We start from the raw sequence: 13,967 nt of genomic DNA, 5'->3' as shown, positions 1-13,967 counted from the left end.
GCGGCGGTTGCTGCGCACGCGCACGCAATCCCCCACCCACCTCTAGATTCATAGCGCGCCTGATTAGAGTCGCGCGGGAACTTAATTAGCAGGCTAGTTGAAAGTCTTCTTAAAGTTTTTGAACGTTTTCCCTCGACGTTATGTGTTGTTAATCTTGGGACAAATCTCTTGAGCTGCAGTTTAAACGTAATTAACAAGTTTCTTGGTCAAAATGGCGTCCAAGAGCGAACGTGGTAAAGTGAAAACTCGTATTTGTTTGGACAAAAACATCTTAAACTAGCATAAATTGTCTTACTAGATGTTTTAAGCTGCTCTAAACTATTTAGTTAAACTGGTATTAAGCTTACAAGTGTCCAAACCCCATTCAAACAAGCTGAAAGACCAGGAAAAAAGGCTATTTTTCATTATCAAGGCAGCTATATATTCTCAGTAAAAAAAAAAAAAAAGCATCCAGTTGTTCACTGCTGGTCTGTCGCCTTCATAGGTCCTGAAAGTATGAGGACCAGAACTTTAATGTCTGGCTTGAAGTCCAAATATGCTGATAAATCTTGGAATGAGACCATTCAACTGGTCCGAAGATGCATGGTAAGAAAACTGCCTACTGGAAAAACTACATCCAAAAAAGAAAATTCTGTAATTTATTCACTCTCTCAATGGATGCTTGTTTCTGTAAAAAACTAATATATATATATATATATATATATATATATATATATATATATATATATATATATATATATATATATAGTAATTCTGACTATTTCTCACAATTCAGAATTGCATATAATTGCCTGTATAAACCCTTGATTTATATTATTTTTGATGTTTAAAAAAACGCATTTCTGAATTTCTCACAATTCTGAGTTTGTATCTCGCAATTCTGACTTCTCCTAATTGTGAGATATAAACTTGCAAGAGTCAGAATTGTGAGAGTCGCAGTTACCTTTTTTATTCTGTGGTGGAAACAAGGTTTCATACATTTTAGCTCCATATGTAGGCTATGTCTCTTTCCGTGGAGCACAAAAGGAGATATTTAGCTGATGTCAGAGCTGCTCTTTTCCATACATAGTGTTGTCATGTAACTGGCCTGGAGACCTGGATGGCAAAACATCCATATAACTGCTGTATGGGTTATTACCATGAATAAAACAATGGACTTACAGGTCCTTCTCAAAAAATTTGTATAGTGATAAAGTTCATGATTTTCCATAATGTAATGATAAAAATTAAACTTTCATATTTTAGATTCATTGCACACCACCTGAAATATTGCAGGTCTTTTATCGTTTTACTGATAATTTTGGCACACAGCTCATGAAAACCCCCCAAAAAATCTTTAAAAAAATTAGCATATTTCATCCGACCAATAAAAGAAAAGTAGTTTTAATACAAAAAGTCAACCTTCAAATAATTATGTTCAGTTCTGCACTCAATACTTGGTGGGGAATCCTTTTGCAGAAATGACTGCTTCAGTGCGGCGTGGCATGGAGGCGATCAGCCTGTGGCACTGCTGAGGTGTTCTGGAGGCCCAGGATGCTTCGATAGCGGCCTTAAGCTCATCCAGAGTGTTGGGTCTTGTGTCTCTCAACTTTCTCTTCACAATATCCCACAGATTCTCTATGGGGTTCAGGTCAGGAGAGTTGGCAGGCCAATTGAGCACAGTAATACCATGGTCAGTAAACCATTTACCAGTGGTTTTGGCACTGTGAGCAGGTGCCAGGTCGTGCTGAAAAACCAAATCTTCATCTCCATAAAGCTTTTCAGCAGATGGAAGCATTAAGTGCTCCAAAATCTCCTGATAGCGAGCTGCATTGACCTTGCCCTTGATAAAACACAGCGGACCAACACCAGCAGCTGACATGGCACCCCAGACCATCACTGACTGTGGGTACTTGACACTGGACTTCAGGCATTTTGGCATTTCCTTCTCCCCAGTCTTCCTCCAGACTCTGGCACCTTGATTTACGAATGACATGCAAAATTCTTTCATCCGAAAAAAAGTACTTTGGACCGCTGAGCAACAGTCCAGTGCTGCTTCTCTGTAGCCCAAAAGTGTCTTGACCTGGGGAATGCGGCACCTGTAGCCCATTTCCTGCTCACGCCTGTGCACGGTGGCTCTGGATGTTTCTACTCCAGACTCAGTCCACTGCTTCCGCAGGTCCCCCAAGGTCTGGAATAGGTCCTTCTCCACAATCTTCCTCAGGGTCCGCTCACCTCTTCTCGTTGTGCAGCGTTTTTTGCCACACTTTTTCCTTCCCACAGACTTCCCACTGAGGTGCCTTGATTGCACTCTGGGAACAGCCTATTCGTTCAGATATTTCTTTCTGTGTCTTCCCCTCTCGCTTGAGGGTGTCAATGATGGCCTTCTGGACAACAGTCAGGTCGGCAGTCTTACCCATGATTGCGGTTTTGAGTAATGAACCAGGATGGGAGTTTTTAAAAGCCTCAGGAATCTTTTGCAGGTGTTTAGAGTTAATTAGTTGATTCAGATGATTAGGTTAATAGCTCGTTTAGAGAACCTTTTCATGATATGCTAATTCTTTGAGTTTTCATGAGCTGTATGCCAAAATCATCAGTATTAAAACAATAAAAGACCTGAAATATTTCAGTTGGTGTGCAATGAATCTAAAATATATGCAAGTTTAATTTGTATCATTACATTATGGAAAAGAATGAACTTAATATGCTAATTTTTTGAAGGACCTGTAGTGTCTGTCACCTCTCCTGTTTGTTTCTGAAGAGCATTTTTGAAGCCCAAAATGGGCGGAGCTGGCTGTCGCCATCTTGTCAGCACATCACTCTCGGATAACCAAAAATGTGCAAAGAGACGGCAAGTGGGTGGAGCTGTGCGACCATAGTGGCAATCCACCTTTCACTCAAGTGGCCACGCCCTTAATTATGCAGAATTTAAGGCTTAAAATAATTTACATGGATGAATAGTTATAACCCCCCCATTTTAACATGGGGGAGATACAGGTTTGACTCCCATTTTGAGCCTGTCTCTAGTGGCAAAGTCTATGAATTGCAGTTTAAGTCACTTCCGTGTTGAATTCAAGAGAGATCGGAAGGTTGCCGCTTGGTTATTAGACTATTTGGTGCTTGCGTCATGAATGGCCATCCAGCAGCTTTGACATTCTTGGAAAAATCTTTTTTGTCCCCCCAAAAAAGGAAATCAATCAGGCTTGGAATGATGCGAGTGTGAGTAAATTAATTGTGTTTATATTACTTAAATTCACATTACGCAACAAGCCAAACAGCATCATATGTGCATGTTAAAGCAGGATGATGTCACATTGAAGAGGTCAAGGTTTGGTCATTTATTGGTCATTAGCCAAATAGTCATTTTGGGTCTCAGAGAGGTTTGCCATTATGTGTGTGCACAACCTTCCAAATCTATTCCAGATGTGGATCTTCAGACTATTATGGGTTTCCAGAATAACATGCAAACAGCAGGTCCCTCTCCAGAAAGAGGATTAAATCTGTGCTTTCTCTGAGCAGCTGTGAGGTGCATGATGGTATTTATTGTTTGGAAAGTCACTCCATGCTACACTTGGAGTTATATATTTGTCTGCAAAAATATCATTCCTTAGAGCTTTTCAACATTTCTCAGTTATGAAACAAGCAGGTGTGAGAGAGATTTTTCATTGTAGGAAAAAACAAAAGGAGATGGGAGAGTTTGTGAGCCAATCACAAGATGTCTTGAGAAGATCAACGAGGCGCTCAACGGTGAGAATGTCCTTGAGTTAAACTAATGTATTTCTGTGAATAACAAAAATGTATTTTTCTCTTATAGTTTCTTGGTGGTTTGTGTTTTGTCTGTAGTGTCCTCCATGACAGCCATGGTGTCCAGACTAGAGATGATTGCCAAGCAAAGAGGGTTTGAACTTCCTACATGGACATATTGCACTCAGATGACATTTATGCAATAACATCAGATCATTTGCAGGGGAAAATGTTGCAAATTTCCAGTGTTTTTCAGTAGCAAAGGCAGAAGGAGGGATTATTCGGGAAAACATGTTTGAAATCTAAACAAGTTGTATTCCAAATTTGAGGTTGAGCTTTCGGTCAGATTCTGTTTGGGTTCTAGATGAATTCCCATTAATTTCCAATGCGTTCATTTTTGACCGTGAACAACACAAGTGTGACAGGACCATTTAACATTTACAAATCATTCCCATGGTTTTCCGGGGCCAAGCACCAAAGGCACCTATTGTAAGCGTTGACCTTCTCCTGCTGACTCTATGGCAGCCCATAGAACCGTTTGCGTGAAAGTTATGAAATTTGGCACTGATAGAGGACTGGCCCTATATTAACTACACAAATTTTAAAGTCTCTAAATCAATCTCTCTAGCGCCTCTCTCTTATTTTCACTCATGTTTTGGTGAATACCTTTTGAAGTGTAAAAATTCTAAGCGGTCTCGTTAGATTGGGGGCGGCATGCTGAGTCGAATGATATCTAATTTTCTCATATCGGCCATTTTGAATTTTGTAGTAAAATGCTGTATTTTGCGAATGCATTAGTGTATCGTTACGAAACTCGTTATGGGTCATCTGCATGATGTCCTGAAGGAGCCTGAGAAGTTTTGAGCTACTGCCACCTCGTTATAAGATCAAATATTCACATGCTTATAACTTACATTTACATTTTACATTTATGCATTTGGCAGACGCTTTTATCCAAAGCGACTTACATTGCATTCAAGGTACACATTTACATTATTGTCAGTTCTTGCTTTCCCTGGGAATCGAACCCATGACCTTGGTGTTGCTAGCGCCACGCTTTACTGGTTGAGCTAGAGGAAAGGATTTGGATTTTGAATTTGATTTGGACTAATTTTAACTTTCGCGAATATCTTCGAGACCGTTTTGTCCTATTTGAGATGAAACCACCGTCGGAAAATTTGAATCATAGCGGGTTGATTATATCAATGGACAAATGTCAAATTTTTGATAGTAAGTGGCAAAAAAAATGCAATCAAACTCAAATGTGGATAATTTTTTATATGCTCATAATAAATACAAATGTCTATAACTCCTAAACAAAATAAGATTTTCCCTTATTTTGAACACTTATGTATGGGGACACTCTGAGGACATTTAAAGCGGTGGGACTGCGACAAAACATGAAATTAGCTCAACCTGCTGTACCGTTGCTCTGATTGACTTCAAAATTGACATGAAGTGTCTTTGTCTCCTTCGGTATCGTAGTCTATTATGACATTGGTGTACCTTAAAAAAAACACAGCCGTCATTTTAAAAGCAAAATGACAGATCCAAAGCTGTAACTGCAAATGGTTTTCAACCTTTTTGCTTTAAATCGCCTCCAAATGTCTTTACTCATTGTTGCAGTTGGTTTGCTGCGAGCTTTGTTTCATCCTTCTGTTGTGCTTTGCCACGATAGTTGCTTCTTGCAACTATATTTTATTCTTTTGTGTTCACCCAAAACCCTAGTTTCATACCATTCTGATGAAGTAAATTCTAAACAAAACAGAAATGTTTGGCTGGAGAACACAAGAGGGTTAACTCGTTTTGCAGCTGGCTCCCGTCAGTGAATCTGACAGACTCCCGGTGTTTTGTAGATTGGGGTCACATTTGAGCCCCACAGAGACGGTGTGCTATCTGACGGCAGACCTGTTTTACATCGAGGTGATGCTTCTGCCGGGAGGCCGGGTGGAAGATGTAAGGGTGGCCCATCACGGTGAACCTCCTGTGGTGAGACAAAGTGCTTATAAAAGTGTGGTAAAGATTGTGTGAGCTACTTTAATGCGTTTTTGCATGTTTGTTTTTTTTAGTCCAGCCCATCACTCCTCCAGCTGTTAAGGTAAATCGTTAGTCTTTTTAGAATCGTGGATTCTTTTTAGAGTTGGAGTAATAAAAAAGATTGTCGTATTCCCACAGGATGAAGAAATTTCACGAGTTCTCTCTAAAGTTGGATGACCTTGTCTCCTTTTACAACATCCAAGGAGATAGGTATTGCCTTCTGGTATTACAATTTATACTATTTGTATATTTTTTTCTAATTATGAGTGTGCTCTGGCAGTGATGTCAAGGGTAAAATCTACTCTGCTCTCCGGCACCTGGAAACTGATCTCTTCAAAATATCCCATTTACCAAGGTGTGGGGAAACTAGCACTAACACATGTTTCACGATGAGTGTATTATCATATAAAGTGTTGAACAATGCCTCTTATACTTGTAGATCTTTGAGAGAAAGTGACCTTCACGTTGACCTTATTATGAACGGCAGGATTGGGAACGTCCAGCCAGGCAGAGACGGTACGCGAGGGGAAAACTGTCTCAGATCAGCATGTTTAATGAGAAATATTAAAGCATTGTAATGCCGCCTTCCTCACAGGAGCTCCAATGACAATCGAGTACTACATAAGTCCATTAGATGTCCTCATGGGGTTGTCGGACACAGGTAACTTCTAATGCAGTGTTTAAAAACTGTTATGGTATTTATGCTATTTTCAAAACTGTTTATTATAATGTTAATTATTATTATAAAATACCAAGTAGCATCAGTATTAATGTAATGTTTAGATGTAATGCACATATAAAAAATGTCCATGCTACTCTTGTGACACCAGTGTGGAAGGCTTGTGCTCGTATGATATTGAACTCATTATAGGTGTGGTTAATGTTGGCCGGGTTGCTTTGGTAATGGTGGAAAGCAGAGACACCTCACACAGGCTACAGATGGAGTCCCTGATCTCTTCTCCACCCCAGGTCGACTCTTTCGGGTAAGTAGTGGAGTGTTTCTCACAAATAAGACTATGGGAGTAAAATAATGACACGTGTATTTGAAATAAAAAAAGTATGTTGTCGTAAACACAGCTTTTCCACATATGAATGACACTGATGATCTCTTCATCACGGCTCCTGTTAGTGGCAGTTGGCAGAAAGTGAACATTTCGTCCTCAAAGTTGATGTGTTCGAAACAGGAAAAATGGGCAAGCGTAAGGATTTGAGCGAGTTTGACAAGGGCCAAATTGTGACGGCTAGACGACTGGGTCAGAGCATCTCCAAAACTGCAGCTCTTGTGGGCTGTTCCCGGTCTGCAGTGGTCAGTATCTATCAAAAGTGCTCCAAGGAAGGACCAGTGGAGAACCGGCCACAGGGTCATGGGCGGCCAAGGCTCATTGATGACCGTGGGGAGCGAAGGCTGGCCCGTGGGGTCCGATCAAACAGACGAGCTACTGGAGCTCAAACTGCTCCAGAAGTTAATGCTGGTTCTGATAGAAAGCTGTCAGAATACACAGAGCAGCTCAGTTTGTTGCGTATGGACCAGTCAGGGTGCCCATGCTGACCCCTGACCCCGCCGAAAGCACCAACAGTGGCACGTGAGCATCAGAACTGGACCAAGGAGCAATGGAAGAATGTGGCCTGGTCTGAGGAATCACGTTTTTTTACTGTGTGTGTGTGTGGCTTACCTGGGGAACACATGTCCCCAGGATGCACTATGGGAAGAAGGCGAGCCGGCAGAGGCAGTGTGATGCTTTGGGCAATGTTCTGCGGGGAAACCTTGGGTCCTGCCAATGCTTCAGGAATGATTTGAGGAGCACAACAAGTTTTAGGCGTTGACATCTGTGGGATGTGCTGAACAAGCAAGTCCGATCCACGAAGCCCCACCTCGTAAACTTACAGGACTGGCCGGTAAATTATCTGCTGCTAACATCTTGGTGCCAGAGTCCACAGCACACCCTCAGGGGTCTAGTGAAGTCCATGCCTTGACGGGTCAGGGTTGTTTTGGCCGCAAAAGGGGGACCAATATTAGGAAGTTATGCCTGATTGGTGTATACTGGCCTTGAAAACATACTTACCACTTGCTCCACTTCTGCAAATCAGTTTTTGTATGAATGTATAGTATAGAATATTATGCACTTATTACCAAACAATGGTAATTTTATGATCTATTTTCCTCCATCGCCACCAAATCAGTAGTGCAAGCTGGTGCCACTGCTCTCAAAAGCCCTGCATTTACACCTTGGGCCAGATCGCAAATCCAAATCTGGTTAGCATCTGGTTCAAGGGGTGTAGCAAGCTGTTAGTAGATCTGGCCCCTGGTCTTTTCACGACTGGATAGCTAATGGATGTGCATGATGTGACCAGGTGTAAACAGACCCCACTCTTCTAAACCTTCCCAGCTCCCTCTAGTTTAGTTTAATGAATGGTGCGAGATTTATTTTTCTGACCTTTGACATCAAAATCTTTATTTTCTGTGCTGTAGGTTTCCAGTGTTTCAGCCACTCACTGACTCCTGCTCAGAGTTACTCCCTGCCACCTTTATTCTCAAACTACAGCCAGCGTTACCCATGCTTATGTCCTTCATAGAGAAAATGGGCAAAATTACAGGTGAGACACTAAGTAGGTTCTATACATTTTTTTGTTTTTAAACAATCCTGTACTTTGCCTCCTATTATTACTCAGATGGCGTTATGGCTGAGAAACACCTGCAGGTGGCGCCTCTACCTCAACTTCTCATGCAGACCAACACAAAGCAGGACTCCAAGATATCCTGGACAGATGGCGTTCAGTTTGCTGTGGTATGAACTGTTAGCCTTTATTGCAGAGAGACTGTTGTTTTGTTCATTACTGGCTACTGGTGCACAGCGTTGTTTGCATTGAATTGTACTTGTCATTCTTTGCTGCTTGAAGAGTGTTTATTTTGGGACGGCTTTCAAAACTCTTTCACATTTCTCAGCCATTGCCTGACTCGGAGTACCACAGTTATGTGTTCCCTGGGGCCGAATGGGGCCGCGAGTCATGGAAAGGAGCTTTAATTCACACAGTCCCCTTCTCTCACCCCGGCCACGTCCCTGCCCTACTGGAGGTCCTTCGCCATCAGTCTGCCATTAATGTCCTGCTGGCAAGCTGTTTCAGTGACCACAACCACCACTTAGGTTATTAATACAACTTATTCATGCGTTAGATGAGCAAGACATTATCCTAGCCATCTCAGACTCATTTGCTGTAATTTAAAGGGTTAGTTTATCCAAAAATGAAAATTGTCATTAATTCCTCACCATCATGTCGTTCCAGACCCGTCAGACCTCCGTTCATCTTCACACACAGATGAAGATATTAGTGTTGAAATCCGATGGCTCAGAAAGGCCTTCATTGACACCAATGTCATTTCCTCTCTCAAGACCCATAAAGGCACTAAAGACGTCGTTACAAAGCCCATCTCACTACAGCGGCTCTACAATCATTTTATGAAGCCATGAGAAGAGTTTGTGCGCAAAAAAACCCCTAAATATCGACTTATATAGTGATGGGCCGATTTCAAAACAAAGCTTCGAACCGTTATGAATCAGTGAATCGATTCATGATTCAGATCACGTGTCAAACTGCTGAAATCACGTGGCTTTGGCGATTCACTGATTCATAGCGGTTTGAAGCTTTGTTTTGAAATCGGCCCATCACTATACAAGTTGTTATTTAGTTTTTCCGCGCACAAAAACTATTCTCATCGCTTCATAAAATGATTGTAGCGCCGCTGTAGTGAGATGGGCTTTGTAACGACGTCTTTAGTGCCTTTATGGGTCTTGAGAGAGGAAATGACATTGGTGTCAATGAAGGCCTTTCTGAGCCATCGGATTTCAACACTAATATCTTCATCTGTGTCTGAAGATGAACGGAGGACTGACGGGTGTTGAGAAAAATTAGGGTGAGGAATTAATGACAGAATTTATTTTTGGGTGAACTAACCCTTTAACATGAGACTGTGTGTGTTATGACCCTTTAATGTTATTTCTCATTTATTGTACTGTAGATGCTGGCTTACAGTATAACCTGAGATGTGAGGTCCTTCCAGAATCAGACCACTGCCTTTCTGTTACATTCAGCCTTGAGGATAGCAATTACCTCGCTGTTTGTAAGGACCCTTACATTGGGCATTATGCACACTGGATAGACTAACATTAAAGGATTAGTTCACTTCAAAATGAACATGTCCTGATAGTTTCCTCATCCCCATTCCAGGATTTTTCTCCTCATAATGGCCTTCAATGGGAACCAACGGCTGAAGGTCCAAATCAATGAGGAAGAGCTTCAGAGACTCTGATGATCCAGAGGAATAGAGTCTGATCTACACACACCATCACACATTTACTAAAATAAACATGTATATAATTTTTAACCTCAAATGCTCGACTTCTTCACGGCGTATGACGTCGTCATTTCACATTTCGGACCCAGTGCCGAAAAACGCCGTCTCCTGTTCTCCTTCAATTTTAAAATTGGTTGATGTCATTGTTTTATATTTATTTTTGTAAAGGCCGTTTTATTTAGTCTTTGCACATTCGTTTTAACACTGGGTCGGTTCTTCCACCTGCATCATGTGACTTTTCCAAATCATGAAGAACAACGAAACTGAAGATGAGCGTTTGAGGTTAAAAGTATATAAATGTTTCTTTCTTTTAGTAAATGTGTGATGGTTTGTGTGGATCAGACTCTATTCCTCTGGGATCATCAGAGTCTCTGAAGCTCTTCCTCATTGATTTGGACCTTCAGCCGTTGGTTCCCTTTGAAGGCCATTATGAGGAGAAAAATCCTGGAATGTTTTCCTCAACAAAACTTCATTTCTTTTCCACTGAAGAAAGAAAGACATGAACATATTGAATGAGATTGAGGTGTGTAAATTCAGTAAATTTTCATTTTAAAGTGAACTAATTAATTGCATGCTAACTGAACTGTTTTGCATCATATATTTGATCAAATGAACAGTGTTCAGACTGTCACGTTTCCTGCCCCAGTTCAGGTGACGGTGGTGGATTCTCATCAGATGAGCTGCAGACTCTTGATGCCTGATTTTATGGATCATGAATTGGATGACTATGTATCCAGAGTCCTTGTGCGGTACGTCCAACTTTTTGCTTCAACGTTCCACATGCTCGATAAATATGGTGATGTCATTTTGCATTTAGAGACAAATGTGAAAAACTTTGTTAAAGGCACAATATGTGGATTTAAAATATCCAAAAACCACTAGAATGGTGTTATATATTTTGTTGACTTGTGTACTTGCATTATCCCAAATGTTTCCAGGGAAATAAGCGATTTTAACCGGGACCATTTGTGTGCGTCGCCTATCAATGACATCATACCTGTGTTACCATAGATTTCCGGTTTTAATTTGTAGAAACCATGAAAACACCAAAGACGCTTTAAAGGGTTAGTTCACCCAAAAATTAATTATAATCATTAACTCCTCTCCCTAATGTCGTTCCACACCCGTAAGACCTCCGTTCATCTTCACACACAGTTTAAGATATTTTCTATTTAGTCTGAGAGCGTATGCAAGTGTATGCACACTATACTGTCCATGTCCAGAAAGGGAATAAAAACATCATCACAGTAGTCCATATGAGACATCAGTGGGTTAATTAGAGTCTCTTGAAGCATCCAAAATACATTTGGGTCCAAAAATAACAAAAACTACGACTTTATTCAGCATTGGCTTCTCTTCCGCGTTTGTGTTCAATCCTCAAATAAAGATTTAAACGGTTATGAATCAGTGAATCGATTCATGATTCGGATCGCCAATGTCACGTGATTTCAGCAGTTTGACACGTGATCCGAATCATGGGTAAAGTATAGCTCCATCTTTGTTCAATATAAAAAAAAATCAACAAAAAAAAAATCATACTTTGTTAGTTTTAAAAAATAAAAAAAGGTAATTTATCTGCCAATTTTTTTTTTTTTTGCTGTATCTAAAACGTACCGTCCCGTACCGAACCGAACCGTGACACCAGTGTATCGTATCGAACCGAACCGTGAATTTTGTGAACCGTTACACCCCTAGTGTGAAGAGAATGGAGGTCTTATGGGTGTGGAACGACATTTTCATTTTTGGGTGAATTAAACCTTTAATATATTATGTTTTATTACAAAAGGGAACAACTATTTGGAGACATGTCCATGAATCTTCATTCACTCTTTGTTTTCCAGATGCATGTCCATCCCTATCACGATGAGGGCCGTACGCAGGAAAGTGTCCAGCCTGAGGGCCCGTCCCGTACCTGCAGCAGACCCAGAGATCAACACTGATATGGAGATCACATCAGCTCCTCTTTCAGACGAATCTGTTCCAGAGATCGACCCCTCCGCCTCCGCCTCCGCCTCCGCCTCCCATGAGGCCGCTGAGGAGGAGACCATGGCCTCTTCTCCAGGATACTATGTTATGTCTGTTGCTTCCCCAGTGGCTGATAATACAAATACAGATGCAGTTGCTAACCCTTCCCCCTGTGCTTCTCTGGGTGTCTATTCAAACTGGGTGACCGGTGGACTTCCTGCAGAGCTTCTATAGAGGGAGCGATTTTACTAGAGTATATTCTATTTTAGACAAATCTTAAATAAAGGCGTTGTTTTAAAATCACCATGAAATCAAAATTGACTTCTCCTCTTCTATTATGATGAGGGCGGGGCAACCTGTGACTCACATGAGATCCACCAATAGCAAACCACAACCATCTAATCAAGCCCCCCCTGGGTCTGTGTTCCAAAAGCCGTTTCACCTGAACATGCATCATAATGGGAGACGAGAGTAAGATCGAGTGCGGTTTTATCCCATAAATTGAGTTCAGAATTATTTTTAAATCAAAGGCTGTGTACGGGACACCCTTGGTTTTAAGTTGCATATGGAAGTAAAGATTGTTTGTGGCTTTGAATATGCAACATGTGCCAACCATCCTCTCAAATTCGTGATGAGAATAATTTATGAATCTGGTTAATTGAAAGAGATGCTTTAGTGTCTCCCTGCAGTTTTCAGCCGTATTATAAGATGGTTTAACACTTTAATTTAATTTTAAGAGATGGTCATAGACATTTATGGAAGCTTGTTTCTGCCACATAATTTTTAAAAATATATAAAAGGTAATTGCTAATTTTAATTAAAAAAAAATTAAAAAAAACATTTAATTTGCAATTCTGTTACTGGCGTCCTCTGGTCCTCTTTAATCAAAAATGGCCAAAATAAAATTTACGTTTTGAAATTTGTACTTTTTTTGGCTTCATCGGCATGGATGACACTTGGTGACTTTTGTTGCATTAGCTATGTGAACATACACACAAACATGGACATGATTCAGAGTAAAAAATGATCTGACATAGGAAATTAATGGGAAATATGGAAAGATATGAACTTAAACAAACTACCAATCAGCAACAGTGCAGAAAAAAGTGCACAGCAATGAACACAGTCATCAAGAGTACAAAGTAGACGTGTGTGTGTATATATATATATATGAACTATATTATAACAAGTTGGGGTTTTTTTTGTGTAAATGTGCAATTAAAATAAATGGTTCGGCCACAAAGCAGTAATAAAGCGAACATCAAGGAAGAAGTTACACGACTATAAAACCAACACACACACTAGTGTGGCTGTAAACATGGTAAAACTGAGCCAAACCACTCAAACGAAAGGCGGAAATCAGATTAGACCCAGATTGATTAAGCTTTGATAAAGTATGTCTGTTAATTTTTGTTACATTATTCAATTTTAATGTTGTCACAAAATGTATTTCTGTGCTTTTAAAATTAATGCAAAAACTGACACTTGAAATCAACATTTCAAACCAAAAATCTAAACCTTCACCAAAAAGTAGTCCTAAGAATGTCTAAGGATAAATCTAATAAAAATAAGTATTTATGTCTGAAAACAGTAAATTCTTGTTACTATATAGTAATCTAGTGGTTCGATTTCAAGGTGTGAGCCCTAAACGAGGAGGACCAGAGGGATTAAGAAAGATTCATGTGTGACACTAGTTTGTAATTTTGAATGTTCTTGTTTTTGATTTTATATATATATATATGTGTATGTGTGTATATGTGTGTGTGTGTGTGTGTGTATATATATATATATATATATATATATATATATATATATATATATGTGTGTGTGTGTGTGTGTGTGTGTGTGTGTGTATGTGTATGTGTATATATATGTATATGTGTATGTGTAT

The 13,967-nt window shown here is 40.2% G+C and overlaps 1 protein-coding gene across 1 annotated transcript; it reads left to right on the top strand.

Annotated features, from left to right (window-relative positions):
* Positions 1–67: 67 nt before the first annotated feature.
* med1l (mediator complex subunit 1-like) lies at positions 68–12,393 on the top strand. Its single transcript, XM_067434444.1, has 17 exons — positions 68–233; positions 485–585; positions 3,651–3,726; positions 3,823–3,877; positions 5,580–5,712; positions 5,793–5,821; positions 5,899–5,970; positions 6,041–6,115; positions 6,200–6,276; positions 6,356–6,421; positions 6,632–6,743; positions 8,231–8,355; positions 8,431–8,546; positions 8,705–8,903; positions 9,776–9,877; positions 10,758–10,860; positions 11,953–12,393. Exons 1-17 carry the CDS (start codon positions 212–214, stop codon positions 12,308–12,310), a joined length of 1,821 nt encoding a protein of 606 aa, XP_067290545.1. The 5' UTR covers positions 68–211; the 3' UTR covers positions 12,311–12,393.
* The last annotated feature ends 1,574 nt before the right edge of the window (positions 12,394–13,967 follow it).

The sequence above is a fragment of the Pseudorasbora parva genome, chromosome 24 (assembly GCF_024679245.1).
Source record: "Pseudorasbora parva isolate DD20220531a chromosome 24, ASM2467924v1, whole genome shotgun sequence".
Lineage (NCBI taxonomy): Eukaryota > Metazoa > Chordata > Actinopteri > Cypriniformes > Gobionidae > Pseudorasbora > Pseudorasbora parva.
Note: the sequence above shows the minus strand (reverse complement) of the source record. Positions and strands in the feature narration are given on the sequence as shown.